At 48.2% G+C, this 15,794-nt stretch overlaps 1 protein-coding gene across 1 annotated transcript in view; it reads right to left on the bottom strand.

Annotated features, from left to right (window-relative positions):
- The window catches only part of sbf1 (SET binding factor 1), a 359,704-nt gene that overhangs the window by 171,225 nt on the left and 172,685 nt on the right, over positions 1-15,794 (bottom strand). The window contains exons 6-9 of the mRNA XM_068005308.1: positions 15,490-15,595; positions 8,923-9,055; positions 6,774-6,882; positions 5,160-5,273 (exon numbers count right to left, since the gene is read on the bottom strand). Coding sequence (XP_067861409.1) covers positions 5,160-5,273; positions 6,774-6,882; positions 8,923-9,055; positions 15,490-15,595 — 462 coding nt within the window. The remainder of the gene's footprint in view (positions 1-5,159; positions 5,274-6,773; positions 6,883-8,922; positions 9,056-15,489; positions 15,596-15,794) is intronic.

Genomic DNA, 15,794 nt, shown 5'->3' with positions numbered 1-15,794 from the left:
GACCAACTCACTGAACGTGCTATCCACGATAATCTCAGCATCGCGGATACTCCACAGTGAATCCACCCGCAGCTCCAGCTCCGAAATGCAGTTAGTCAGTAGCTGCACTGGACGCACTTCCTGCACACATGGTCGCCAGGGACACTGGTAGCGTCCACGACTTCCCACATAGTGCAGAAGGAGTATATCACGGGTGCGAGCTCTGCTGCCATGACTTGCCTTAGATTTACACTGCGCTCACCTCTTGGACTATCCTCCCGCTCTCGGAACTCTCCTTTTACACCACGCTCTCCTCTCAGACTCTCCTCCCGCTCTCGGACTCTCCTTTTACACCACGCTCACCTCTCGGACTCTACTCCCGCTCTCGGGCTCTCCTTTTACACTGCGCTCACCTCTCCGACTCTCCTCTCGCTCTCGGACTCTCCTCCCGCTCTCGGGACTCTCTTTTTACACTGCGCTCACCTCTCAGACAGATTAACAGATTTGCCCAGTTTACTGTGGACAGTCTCTGTCTCATCCCATTGAAGTCAGCCTTACCTAAATTTAGAATCTTAGTAGCTGATATGGGTTTCTCCCTTTCAAACACAGCATTGAACTCAATCATATTATGGTCTCTATTAGATAAATGTTCACGCACCGTTAGGCTGTTAACTAAATTTGGCTAATTACTCATTATTAAATCTAATACAGCCTGCCCCTTGTTGGTTCTAGGACATATTGTTGCAGAAAGCTGTCCTGAACACACTCAAGAAATTCACTACCTTTCTGACATGAGCTTGTCTACTTATCCCAATCTATATGAAAGTTAAAATCCCCCATTAAAACCACTCTGCCTTTGCTACATGCTTGTCTAATCTCTGCATTTATACATTCTGCCACTTCACAGCTGCTACCATAGGAGGCCTATACACAACAGTCTTAAATCCGTTTCTATTTCTTAATTCTACCCATAAAGTCTCCACTGCCTGTTTACCTCTCATTCTATCCTCCCTTATCATTGAAGTAATTTCATCCTTAATCACGAAGGCTACTCCTCCCCCTCTACCAGTTTCCCTATCCTTCCTATAGACCTTATAATCTGGTATATTCAGTTCCCAATCCTGACCATCTTGTAGCCATGTCTCAGTAATGGCGACCATGTCGTACCCTCTAAGTTGAATTTGCGCCCATAATTCATTCAGTTTGTTCCTTCTACTCTGTGTATTTGCATAAAGAATGCTTATTAGGACCCCACACCATAACCTATCCTTCTGCTCTAATGTTATTTTTCTCACATATTTCTTATTTCTCTCTCCTGATTTAATTACCTTTTCCCTTTAATTTATTTAATTCCCTTTACCTGCAGCCTAAAGTATAATTTCTGACTATTACTGTACTCTCTTCCTTTTTGTTTGTTTTAGAATTATTATTTTTACTACCGTTTCCACCTGAGCCCCCCCCCCCCCATTTACCAGTTTAAAGTCCTTGTGACTGTCCTATTTATCCTTTCGGCTAGGACCCTGGTCCCAGCCCGGTTCAGGTGAAGCCCGTCCCAATGGTACAGTTCCTTCCTGTGCCAGTACTGGTGCCAGTGTCCCATGAAATGGAACCCCTCTTTCCCACACCACTCCTTCAGCTACATGTTCACCTCCCTAATCCCATGCCAATTTGCATGTAGTACGGGTAAGAGAGATTATAACACTTGAGGTCCTGTTTTTTTAATTTAGCTCCTGGTACTCTCTGAACAGGACCTCTTGTCTACTCTTTCCTATGTTGTTGGTCCCAACATGGTCCACAACAACTGGATCCTCCCCCTCCCTCTCCAATATCCTTTCAAGCCAGTTCGAGATGTCCCTCACTCTGGCACTAGGTGGGCAACATACCATGTGGGACTCTCCATCCTGCTTACAAAGGATGCTATTTGTCCCCCAAATTATTGAATCCCCGACAACTACCACATCACACTTCTCCTCCTCCTCCCCCTCCCTTTGGACAGCCTCCTGCTCCAGGGAGCCATGGTCAGCATTCTGGCTGTCCTTCTTACAGTCTTCATTATCCTCACAGGTAGCAAGGACATTATACCTGTTGGATAGGATCAGTTTTGATGGATCCTTGTTCTTTATCTCACTGGGTTCCTCTTACTCTGCACGCTATCGGTCACACCAACCCCGTTCTGATCCTGTACCTCTCTACGAGGTGTGACCGAGGTCTAGAGCAAACAGTCCAGATACTCCTTCCCCCTCCCTTACGTGTCGGAGTGTCTCCAACTTGCACGTCAGCTCGATGACTCTGAGCTGGAGAGATTTGAGGCGGAGACATCTACTGCAGATGTGTTCGCTCAGGACATTCCAGATGTCCACAAATTCCTACATAGAATCATCAAATGGTTACAGTACTGAAGGAGGCCATTCGGCCCATCGAGTCCATGCCTGCTCTCTGCAAGAGCAATCCAGCTAGTCCCACTCCCCCGCCCTACCCTCAGAGCACTGCAAATTTTTTTCCTTCAAGTACTTATCGAATTCCCATTTGAAAGCCACGATTGAATCCGCCTCCACCACCCCCTCAGGCAGTGTATTCCAGATCCTAACCACTCGTTGCCTTTGGATCTTTTGCCAATCACATTAAATCTACGTCCTCTGGTTCTTCAGTCCAGACACACAACCTGCTCGGCTGTATCTTAGTCTATATTTATTTATGGATAATTACGTTTTAATCTTTTTTTTGCTTTTTAAAAAAAAATTTAGCACCTCCTTCCTCCTCTACACCTAATTCCCACTCTCATCAAATTCTCAAGTTCCCACTCGGTTCACGATCCAGTCTCTCCGCGGTGCGCTCTGTGCTTCAGCAGATAACCTTCTATTTTATACATGTTTTGAGAACACCAGTTACAACTGCTCAATCAACTTCAGCAACATAGGCCCTCAGTTTTACATCACCCAGCTCCCTAGCCTGTACTGCAGACAGGGTCCTAGCCTCCAACCAATGCCACTTCTCTGCTCACTATAACTCACTGTACCCACAGATATACCACACGGAGCCTGGATTACAGAGTCTCACTATAACTCACTATACCCACGGGTATACCACACGGAGTCTGGGTTACAGAAAGTCTCTCTATAACTCACTGTACCCACAGATATATCATATGGAGCCTGGATTACGGACAGTCTCACTACAATTGGGGTCATGCACCACGCAACACCCCTGTGATGACGACACTCCCTGATTAAGAGGGGAAAAATTGAGTTTGAGAGTAAACTAGCAGGGAATATAAAAATTGACTGTAAAAGCTTCTATAAATATGTCAAGAGAAAAAGATTAGTGAAAACAAATGTAGGTCCCGTACAGTCAGAAATGGGGGAAATTATAATGGGGAACAAAGAAATGGCAGAACAATTAAACACATACTTTGGTTCTGTCTTCACAAAGGAGGACACAAATAACCTCCCAGAAATGTTAAGGAACCCAAGGGTCTAGTGAGAGGGAGGAACTGAAGGAAACCAGTATGAGTAAAAAAAAGTGCTAGGGAAATTAATGGGGCTAAAGGCTGACAAATCCCCAGGGCCTGATAATCTACATCCCAGAGTACTAAAGGAAGTGGCCCTGGAAATAGTGGATGCATTGGTGATCATCTTCCAAAATTCTAGAGACTCTGGAACAGTTCCTGCAGATTGGAGGGTGGCAAATGTAACCCCACTATTTAAAAATGGAGGGAGAGAAAAAACAGGGAATTACAGACCAGTTAGCCTAACATCAGTAGTGGGGAAAATGCTAGAGTCTATTATAAAAGATGTGATAACAGAACAGTTGGAGGCATTAACGGGATTGGACAAAGTCAGCATGGGTTTATGAAAGGGAAATCATGCTTAACAAATCTACTGGAGTTTTTTGAGGAGGTAACTAGTAGAATAGATAGGGGAGAACCAGTGGATGTGGTGTATTTGGATTTTCAGAAGGCTTTTGGTAAGGTCTCACACAAGAGGTTAGTGTGCAGAATTAAAGCACATGGGATTGGGGGGAATATACTGGCATGGATTGAGAATTGTTGACAGACAGGAAACAGAGAGTGGGAATAAACGGGTCTTTTTCCGGGTGGCAGGCAGTGACTAGTGGGGTACCGCAGGGATCAGTGCTTGGGCCCCAGCTATTCACAATATATATCAATGATTTGGATGAGGGAACTAAATGTAATATTTCCAAGTTTGCAGACGAAACAAAGCTGGGGTGGAATGTGAGCTGTGAGGAGGATGCAAAGAGGCTCCAATGTGATTTAGACAAGTTGGGTGAGTGGGCAAGAACATGGCAGATGCAGTATAACGTGGATAAATGTGAGGTTATCCACTTTGGTTATAAAAACAGAAAGGCAGATTATTATCTGAATGGTGATAGATTGGGAAAAGGGGAGGTGCAACGAGACCTGGGTGTCCTTGTACACCAGTCGCTGAAAGCGAGCATTCAGGTGCAGCAAGCAGTTAGGAAGGCGAATGGTATGTTGGCCTTCATTGCAAGAGGATTTGAGTACAGGAACAGGGATATCTTACTGCAGTTATACAGGGCCTAGGTGAGACCACATCTGGAGTATTGTGTGCAGTTTTGATCTCCTTATCTGAGGAAGGATGTCCTGGCCATGAAGGGAGTGTAACGAAGGTTTACCAGACTGATTCCTGGGATGGCAGGACTGACGTATGAGGAGAGATTGGGTTGACTAGGCCTATATTTACTAGAGTTTAGAAGAATGAGAGGTGATCTCATCGAAACATATAAAATTCTAACAGGACTAGACAGATTAGATGCAGGGAGGATTTTCCAGATGGCCGGTGAGTCCAGAACCAGGGGTCACAGTCTCAGGATACGGGGTATGCCATTTAGAACCGAGATGAGGAGAAATTTCTTCACTCAGAGAGTGGTGAATCTGTGAAATTCTCTACCACAGAAGGCAGTGGAGGCCAAGTCATTAGATGTATTCAAGAAGGAGATCGATATATTTCTTAATGCTAAAGGGATCAAGGGATATGGGTAAAAAGCGGGAACAGGGTTCTGAGTTAGACAATCAGCCATGATCATTTTGAATGGCGGAGCAGGCCTGAAGGGCCGAATGGCCAACTCTTGCTCCTATTTTCTTTGTTTCTATGTTAATACAGCATAGATTATCAGTCCCAATACAGATATAAACATATTACCATAGAAAGTGCTGTTTGGGTCTGGTGAAGGTGAGGTTCTGGCAGCACCGAGATGTGGATACACTCCGGTATCATGACTGTGCCTCCGTCCAGATCAGCCACAATTACATCCAACTGGAGACAAAACGTTGAACAATCGTCAGAGAGTTATGGCCCATTGTGTCTGTGCCGGCTGAAAAAGAGCTATCCAGTTTAATCCCACTTTCCTGCACTTGGTCCGTAGCCCTGTAGGTTACGGCACTTCACATGCACATCCAAGTACTTTTTAAATGAGTTGAGGGTTTCTGCCTCTACCACCCTTTCAGGCAGTGAGTTCCAGACCCCCACCACCCTCCGGGTGAAAAAATTTCTCCTCAGCTCCTCTCTAATCCAATTACTTTAAATCTATGCCCCCTGGTCACTGACCCCTCTGCTAAGGGAAATAGGTCCTCCCTATCCACTCCATCTAGTCCTGTGATAATTTATATAACTCAATTAAATCTACCTTCAGCCTCCTTTGTTCCAAAGAAAACATCCCCAGCCTATCCAATCTTTTGTCATAGCTAAAATTCTCCAGCCCTGGCAACATCCCTTTGCTTCCTGTCACTGAGCCAATTTTGGATCCAACCAACCACTTTCCCTTGGATCCCATGGGCTTTTACTTCTCTGATCAGTCTGCCACGTGGGACCTTGTCAAAAGCCTTGCTAAAATCCATGCAGACTACATCAAACGTGCTACCCTCATCGACCCTCCTTGTTACCTCCTCAAAAAATTCAATCAAGTTAGTCAGACACGACTTTCCCTTAACAAATCCATGCTGATTGTCCTTGATTAACCCGTGCCTTTCTAAATGACGATTTATGCCGTCCCTCAGAATCGATTCCAATAATTTGCCCACCACCGAGGTTAGACTGACTGGCCTATAATTATTCGGTCTATCTCTTTCTCACTTTTTAAACAACAGTGCAATGTTTTCTTGTGAACCCCAGCCAGCTGTGTGCAAGGGTTTCCACACCAGAAATATTCTTCCACTTGCTGTCATCAGCTGGCTGTGCAGTTACAGTCAACCCTCTGCCTCCACTCCCCGGGTTCAGTGACCCTCTGACCTCCCCCCCCCTCACTCCCCGGGTTCAGTGACCCTCTCACCCCGCCCCCCCCCCCCCTCCAGGTTCAGTGACCCTCTCACCCCAACCCCGCCCCCCCATCCCCAGGTTCAGTGACCCCCTCCTTGCATTGGTCAATATTACATTTCACTAACATTATATGTGAAAATAAGATTCACTAAATCTGAATTTAGATGGGGACCAAATTTTTTAAAAATTCATTCATGGGATGTGGGCGTCGCTGGCGAGGCCGGCATTCATTGCCCATCCCTAATTGCCCTTGAGAAGGTGGTGGTGAGCCGCCTTCTTGAACCGCTGCAGTCCGTGTGGTGAAGGTTCTCCCACAGTGCTGTTAGGAAGGGAGTTCCAGGATTTTGACCCAGCGACGATGAAGGAACGGCGATATATATTTCCAAGTCGGGATGGTGTGTGACTATTTCAAGGAACTCAGGAATGAGCAGCAGGTGAAGGCAGATCACTGAAACTATTGCTAACTGATTGGGCTAATCTCGGTCTCTGTGCTTCACTCACCAGGTCCTGCATGTCTGCTCGGAAGAAGGAGTGCATTCCGATGATGAAAGGCGTAGGGCTACACAACACTTCCAGAAGCTGCGCTGGTAAGATTGGGATATACGTCAAACTGCCAAGACACGAGGCAAAGGTTTATTCGGAACAATCCCACAAACCATCTCCACAACCTCCCCCCACCCCACCCCACAAAACAAACCATCTCCACAACACCCCCCCTACACTGGACCCCCGCACACAAATCCTGTGAATGAGCCTATCCACTTTCAGACCCCCCAAATCCAGCACCTGAACTCTTTCTCCCCACCCAAACCATACCTCAACTGCCCTCATTTAAGGGTCATTGCCTGAACTCTCCCCAAACCCAGAGTCTGAACTCTCCCCAAACCCAGAGCCTGAACTCTCCCCAAACCCAGAGTCTGAACTCTCCCCAAACCCAGAGTCTGAACTCTCCCCAAACCCAGAGTCTGAACTCTCCCCAAACCCAGAGTCTGAACTCTCCCCAAACCCAGAGTGAGAACTCAGAGAATCACAGGAATTTACGGCACAGAAGGCTACCGTTCGGCCCATCGTGTCTGTGCCGGCTGAAAAAGAGCTACCCAGTCGAATCCCACTTTCCAGCTCTTGGTCTGTAGCCTTGTAGGTTACGGCACTTCAAGTCTACATCCAAGACCTTTTAAATGCAATGAGAGTTTCTGCCTCTGCCAACCTTTCAGGCAGTGAGTTCCAGACCCCGACCACCATCTGGGTGAAAAGATTTCTCCTCAGCTCCCCTCTAATCCCTCTACTAATTACTTTAAATCTATGCCCCCTGGTTATTGACCTCTCTGCTAAGGGAAATAGGGCCTTCCTATCCAATATCTGGGCCCCTCATAATTTTATACCCCTCAATTAAATCTCCCCTCAGCCTCCTCTGTTCCAAAGAAAACAACCTCAGCCTATTCAACCTTTCCTCATAGCTAAAATTCTCCAGTCCTGGCAACATGCTTGTAAATCTCCTCTGTACCCTCTCTAGTGCAATCACATCTTTCCTATAATGTGACGACCAGAACTGGATGCAGTACTCAAGCTGTGGCCTAATCAGTGTTTTATACAATTCTAGCATAACCTCCCTGCTCTTATATTCTATACCTCGGCTAATAAAGGCAAGTATCCTGAATACCTTCTCAACCACCTTATCTACCTGTCCTGCTACCTTCAGGGATCTGTGGACATGCACTCCAAGATCCCTCTCTTCCTCTACACCTCTCAGTATCCTCCCATTTATTGTATATTCCCTTGCCTTGTTTGCCCTCCCCAAATGCATTACCTCACACTTTTACGGATTGAATTTCATTTGCCACCTGTTTGACCACCTGACCAGTCCATTGATATCTTCCTGCAGTCTACAGTTTTTCTCCTCATTATCAATCACTCGGCCAATTTTTGTATCATCTGCAAACTTTTAAATCAAGCACCCCACATTTAAGTCTAAATCATTGATATATACCACAAAAAGCAAGGGACCTAGTACTGAGCCCTGCGGAACCCCACTGAAAACAGCCTTCGAGTCACAAAAACATCCATCGACCATTACCCTTTGCTTCCTACCACTGAGCCAATTTTGGATCCAACTTGCCACTTTCCCTTGGATCCCATGGGCTTTTATTTTTCTGATCAGTCTGCCATGTGGGACCTTGTCAAAAGCCTTGCTAAAATCCACGTAGACTACATCAAACGCGCTACCCTCCTCGACCCTCCTTGTTATCTCCTCACAAAATTCAATCAAGTTAGTCAGAAACGACCTTCCCTTAACAAATCCATGCTGACTATCTTTGATTAATCAATGAACTCTCCCCAACCCAGAATAAGAACTCTTCCCAAACCAGAGTCTGAACTCTTCCCTACTCCCCAAACCTGGAATCAAAACTCACCCGCCCTCAACCCAGCATCCAAGCACTGCTCGCAAAGCTATGGGTCTGTACACTATCCACACTACTGTGCATCGTCAACTGGAAACGCAATCCCACCTGCTCATGCCAACCAGATCCACCAGTACCACAAAATGGCCCCCAACAAATCTCCCATCCAAAACTCCACCGAATGGACATTAAATGTCTTTGCCCTGAATACACCAGCACCCCTCTGAATGCATCGGTCTTCCCTTGGTTACCTGTACTTTAGAGGGAACATGAGAGCAAGGAGTGCCCGACAGGCCTCTGTCAGCCTCTGGTAACTGGACGACAGGAACAGAATCTTGTGTTCAGTTAGGGCAGCGCAGAAAAGATCCAACACATTGTTAACACCTGGAAAAATAAACAAGGAATAAAGAAGCACAGACTCCAGGACTGGAAATAGTGAAAATCCAATTACTGTACAAATCTTTATTAGAATACACCTTACTGTACACATGGAGCATCTGATCGAATCTTTGCCAGAATACAACTTACTATACACACGGAGCATCTGACTGAATCTTTGTTTGAATACACCTTACTGTATACATAGGAGCAATCTGATTGTACCTGTCAGAATATACCTTACTGTACACACGGAGCAATCGGATCATATCTTTGTAATATGTGGGAGTTTGTGGACAGTAAGATTGTCCTGGATTGCCAAATCTGCAGTAAGTGGCTCTGGCTTGAGACAATCCAGCTCAGAGTCTTTGAGCTGGAGCATGACTCAGAGACACTCCGACACATATGGGAGGGGGAGGTAGAGAAGGAGGTCCTATCCAACAGGTACAAGGTACTTTATATCTTTGAGGCTAGGGATGTAGGCTGCAGTGAAGATGCCCAGAATGCTAACCATGGCACTGTGGAGTAGGAGGCAGTCCAAGAAGGGCAGAATCAGAATAGAAAGGTTATAGTCATAGGGGATTCTATAATCAGAGGGATAGTGTCCTCTGCACTTGCGACTGAGATTCCAGAAGGGTGTGTTGCCTACCTGGTGTAAAGGTAAAGGATATTTCGGAGCAACTAGAGAGGAACTTTTAAAGGGAGGGGGAGGATCCAGTTGTCATGGTCCATATCGGCACCAATAACATAAGTAAGAACAAGGAGGAGGTCCTGCTAAGGGAATATCAGAAGCTAGGAACAAAATTAAAAAGCAGGACCTTGTGGGAGGTAATCTCAGGTTTACTACCCAAACCATGTGCTAATTGACATAGGGATAGGCAGATCAGGAAGGTGAATGCATTGCTGAAAGACTGGTGTGGGAAGGAGGGGTTCCATTCATGGGACACTGGCACCAGTACTGGGACAGGAAGGAGCTGTACCGCTGGGACGGGCTCCACCTGAACCAGGAATGGGACCAGAGTCCTAATGGAAAGGATAAATAGGGCAGTGCATTGGGCTTTAAACTAGTACGGGATCTAGTAGCAATAATAAATAAAAGCCTAAAGATAAAAGAAACAGGAGATGAGTGTAAAGACCAAGGTAAGGAATAAAGATAACAAACAGTCAAGGAACAAAAACAGTTATAAAACAGAAGTATAAAAGGACTGTTAAAAATAAAGTAAAAGGAACAACAATTAAAGATGAATTAAACTGCCTGTACAGCAATGTACACAGTGTCCAAAATAAAACGAGGGAACTGGAGGCAATAATCCGTAGCGAGGAGCCAGATGTAGTATGGATAACTGAAACATGGCTACATAAAGAACCACTAAGAGTCTAAATGGGGTAGAGGAGCAGAGGGATTTGGGGGCACAGACAAACAAATCACTAAAAGTAGTGAAGCATGTTAATAAGGCCATAAAAAAGCAAACCAAGCATTGGGGTTCATTTCTGGAGGAATAGAATTGAAATGCAGAGAAGTTATGTTAAACTTGTATAAAACCTTGGTTAGACCACAAGTACTGTGAACAGTTCTGGTCTATAGAGGCACTGGAGAAGGTGCAATTAAGATTTATTAGGATGGTACCAGAACTGAGAGGTCATACCTATTAGGAAAGATTGAGCGGGCTGGGGCTCTTATCTCAAGAAAAGAGAAGGCTGTGGGTTGACCTGATAGAGGTCTTTAAGGTTATGAAAGTATTTGAAAGGCTAGACGTAGAGAAGATGTTTCCACTTGTGGGGGTGACCAGAACTAGGGGCCATAAATATAAATCCAATAGGGAATTCAGGAGAAACTTCTTTCCCCAGGGCGTGGTTAGAATGTGGAACTCACTACCATAAGAAGTGGTTGAGGTGAATAGTGTGGATGGATTTAAGGGGAAGCTGGATAAACACATGAGGGAGAAAGAAATAGAAGGATACGCTGATAGGGTGAGATGAAGTAGGGAGGGAGGAGGCTCGTGTGGAGCATAAATAACTGCATTGACCTGTTGGGCCGAATGGCCTGTTTCTGTGGTGTACATTCGATGCAATTCTATGTAATCTTTGTTAGAATACACCCTACAGTACACATGGAGCAATCTGATCGTATCTTTGGAAGAATACATCTTACTATGCACACAGCGCAATCTGATCATGTCTATTATATATCAAAAACGTACAGTGTTCTCAGACTTCAGACGTTACTGTGCCTGTTGGTGAGACTGTAAACGTAACATTACGTCACGTGACCAAGTTATTACAATGAAGCAGCACCAATCAGCAGCCTCAATAATGAGAGCGCGCGGAGCACCACGGGAGAGGCTGAGGAGAAGATTTAAAACCTGGCAGGTGCAGAATCTGCAGCGCGGAGCACCACGGAAGAGGCTGAGGAGATTTAAGGGGCGGTGGGAGCGGACAGGGCGAGACGGCAACGAGCGGACAGGGCGAGACGGCAACGAGCTCCCCACCCCCAGATTAACCATAGTGAGAATGTGCAGACAATCCTTGTAGTTCTGGGCGCACGCCACTAAGTATATTCCTCCATACCCCTGATAAAAACAACAAACCCCCTCCCATGATAAAGACTTGCTAGCAAAATTGAAGTCCATGGGATTAAAGGGCCAGTGGCTACGTGGACGCAAAATGGGTTAGGGGACAGAAAGTAGAAAGTTGTAGTGAACGACTGTTTATCAGACAGGAGGGAGGTATATATTGGTGTCCGCCAGGGGTTGGTATTAGGACCACTGCTCTTTTTGATCTATATTAATGACCTGGACTTGGATGTAATGGGCACAAATTTAAAGTTTGACACAGATGACACAAACCTTGGAAATGTAGTAACATTGAGGAGGATAGTAACAGACTTCTGGAGGACATAGACAGACTGGTGAAATGGGCAGACACATGGCAGATGAAATCTAATGTGAAGTTGTGCATTTTGGGAGGAAGAATGAGGCGAAGCAATATAAGCTAAATGGTACAATTTTGAAGTGAGGGCCACATTACTGGAGCCGGTCAGAGGCTGGGTATTCTGTGGCGAATGACTCACCACCTGACTCCCAAAGCCTCTCCATCACCTACAAGATACAAGTCATGATGTGGAGATGCCGGTGATGGACTGGGGTTGACAATTGTAAACAATTTTACAACACCAAGTTATAGTCCAGCAATTTTATTTTAAATTCACAAGCTTTCGGAGGCTTCCTCCTTCCTCAGGTGAACATTGTTGGAAAACGACGTCCAACAATGTTCACCTGAGGAAGGAGGAAGCCTCCGAAAGCTTGTGAATTTAAAATAAAATTGCTGGACTATAACTTGGTGTTGTAAAATTGTTTACAAGATACAAGTCAGGAGTGTGATGGAATACTCTCCACTTGTCTGGATTGGGAGCAGCTGCAACTCAAGAAGCTCAACACCATCCAGGACAAAGCAGCCCGCTTGATTGGCACCCCATCCACCACCCTAAACATTCACTCCCTCCACCACCGACGCACTGTGGCTGCAGCGTGTACCATCCACAGGATGCACTGCAGCAACTCGCCAAGGCTTCTTCGACAGTACCTCCTAAACCTGTAATCTCTATCACCTAGAAGGACAAGGGCAGGAGGTGCATGGTAACAACATCACCTCCAAGTTCCCCTTCTAGTCTCGACTTGGACATATATCGGCCGTTCCTTTATCGTCACTGGGTCAAAATCCTGGAACTCCCAACTTAACAGCACTGTGGGAGAACCTTCACCACACGGACTGCAGCGGTTGAAGAAGGCGGCTCACCACCACCTTCTCAAGGGGCAACTAGGGATGGGCAAAGCCCACATCCCAAGAACTAATAAAAGAAAATTCCAGGATCATCAGGAAACTGCAGAAAAAGTCTGGTTAAAATATGACCGGGTACATTTGTTAATCCAGCATCTGCAGATAGACAGATCGAGCAGGGGGAAGAGAGTCAGCACCTTCAGGGGAGGGGGGAGGGAGAGGTGGAAGGGAGTCAGCACCTTCAGGGGAGGGGGGGGGAAGGAGGGGGAGGGGAACAGTCAGCACCTTCAGGGGAGGGGGGAAGAGAGTCAGCACCTTCAGGGGAGGGGGGGGAAGGGGGGGGAGGGGAACAGTCAGCACCTTCAGGGGAGGGGGGAAGAGAGTCAGCACCTTCAGGGGAGGGGGGGGAAGGGGGGGGAGGGGAACAGTCAGCACCTTCAGGGGAGGGGGGAGAGAGTCAGCACCTTCAGGGGAGGGGGGAGAGAGTCAGCACCTTCAGGGGAGGGGGGAAGAGAGTCAGCACCTTCAGGGGAGGGGGGAAGAGAGTCAGCACCTTCAGGGGAGGGGGGAAGAGAGTCAGCACCTTCAGGGGAGGGGGGAAGAGAGTCAGCACCTTCAGGGGAGGGGGGAAGAGAGTCAGCACCTTCAGGGGAGGGGGGAAGAGAGTCAGCACCTTCAGGGGAGGGGGGAAGAGAGTCAGCACCTTCAGGGGAGGGGGGAAGAGAGTCAGCACCTTCAGGGGAGGGGGGAAGAGAGTCAGCACCTTCAGGGGAGGGGGGAAGAGAGTCAGCACCTTCAGGGGAGGGGGGAAGAGAGTCAGCACCTTCAGGGGAGGGGGGAAGAGAGTCAGCACCTTCAGGGGAGGGGGTAAGAGAGTCAGCACCTTCAGGGGAGGGGGTAAGAGAGTCAGCACCTTCAGGGGAGGGGGGAAGAGAGTCAGCACCTTCAGGGGAGGGGGGAAGAGAGTCAGCACCTTCAGGGGAGGGGGGAAGAGAGTCAGCACCTTCAGGGGAGGGGGGAAGAGAGTCAGCACCTTCAGGGGAGGGGGGAAGAGAGTCAGCACCTTCAGGGGAGGGGGGGAAGAGAGTCAGCACCTTCAGGGGAGGGGGGAAGAGAGTCAGCACCTTCAGGGGAGGGGGGAAGAGAGTCAGCACCTTCAGGGGAGGGGGGAAGAGAGTCAGCACCTTCAGGGGAGGGGGGAAGAGAGTCAGCACCTTCAGGGGAGGGGGGAAGAGAGTCAGCACCTTCAGGGGAGGGGGGAAGAGAGTCAGCACCTTCAGGGGAGGGGGGAAGAGAGTCAGCACCTTCAGGGGAGGGGGGAAGAGAGTCAGCACCTTCAGGGGAGGGGGGAAGAGAGTCAGCACCTTCAGGGGAGGGGGGAAGAGAGTCAGCACCTTCAGGGGAGGGGGGAAGAGAGTCAGCACCTTCAGGGGAGGGGGGAAGAGAGTCAGCACCTTCAGGGGATGGGGGAAGAGAGTCAGCACCTTCAGGGGAGGGGGGAAGAGAGTCAGCACCTTCAGGGGAGGGGGGAAGAGAGTCAGCACCTTCAGGGGAGGGGGGAAGAGAGTCAGCACCTTCAGGGGAGGGGGGAAGAGAGTCAGCACCTTCAGGGGAGGGGGGGAAGAGAGTCAGCACCTTCAGGGGAGGGGGGAAGAGAGTCAGCACCTTCAGGGGAGGGGGGAAGAGAGTCAGCACCTTCAGGGGAGGGGGGAAGAGAGTCAGCACCTTCAGGGGAGGGGGGAAGAGAGTCAGCACCTTCAGGGGAGGGGGGAAGAGAGTCAGCACCTTCAGGGGAGGGGGGAAGAGAGTCAGCACCTTCAGGGGAGGGGGGAAGAGAGTCAGCACCTTCAGGGGAGGGGGGAAGAGAGTCAGCACCTTCAGGGGAGGGGGGAAGAGAGTCAGCACCTTCAGGGGAGGGGGGAAGAGAGTCAGCACCTTCAGGGGAGGGGGGAAGAGAGTCAGCACCTTCAGGGGAGGGGGGAAGAGAGTCAGCACCTTCAGGGGAGGGGGGAAGAGAGTCAGCACCTTCAGGGGAGGGGGGAAGAGAGTCAGCACCTTCAGGGGAGGGGGGAAGAGAGTCAGCACCTTCAGGGGAGGGGGGAAGAGAGTCAGCACCTTCAGGGGTGGGGGGAAGAGAGTCAGCACCTTCAGGGGAGGGGGGAAGAGAGTCAGCACCTTCAGGGGAGGGGGGAAGAGAGTCAGCACCTTCAGGGGAGGGGGGAAGAGAGTCAGCACCTTCAGGGGAGGGTGGAGAGAGTCAGCACCTTCAGGGGAGGGGGAGGGAGTCGGCACCTTCAGGGGAGGGGGAGGGAGGGAGGTGAGTAATCAAGCGGCCCTCAAGCGAGCCTGTGATCGGAAGCGGTCTGACTCCATCTAAACGATGTTGAGGTGACTGCCGCATCATCTGATTAAATCCCAGCCAGCAGAATCAGAAAGCTCCAGAAGCACAAATAAGACCTTCCTGTACTGATTCCTTTCAAACAAGTTCTAGAAATGAACGCAGTGTTTGAAGAGTATTAGTGAATGGATGGTGCATGCTTCGGCCGGAAGTCAGGACCGCAAATAAAATTTTAGAATAATCAAAATTAATCAATAATCAATAGCTGGTTGCGTTGCCATGCTCCGGAGCGGAGCCTAACGTCACTCACTGAGCAGACACATACCCAGCTGTTTGAAGAGCAGTGCAACACTGCAGCCACTAATGGGCAGCGCATCGTTGATGGGCGTCTGGATCACCTGACGATCTCCCGCTCCCAATGAGATTGTTCTCTGTGTAGGAAATGAAGCAGAAATTGTAAGAAAATGTTTTACCAACACGTTGAGCTGGTTTGAGTTAATTAATTACTCACAAATAAAACATTTCTCTTATAATGGGGACAAAACATCAACTTTGAGAGCCAGGGAGAAACAATTCAATCCGAATGGGAGATGGAGACAGTGACTCCATTTAATCTGTAACCACATCCTG

Source organism: Heptranchias perlo, chromosome 24, assembly GCF_035084215.1.
Source record: "Heptranchias perlo isolate sHepPer1 chromosome 24, sHepPer1.hap1, whole genome shotgun sequence".
NCBI lineage: Eukaryota > Metazoa > Chordata > Chondrichthyes > Hexanchiformes > Hexanchidae > Heptranchias > Heptranchias perlo.
This window is presented reverse-complemented; position numbering and strand designations above follow the sequence as displayed.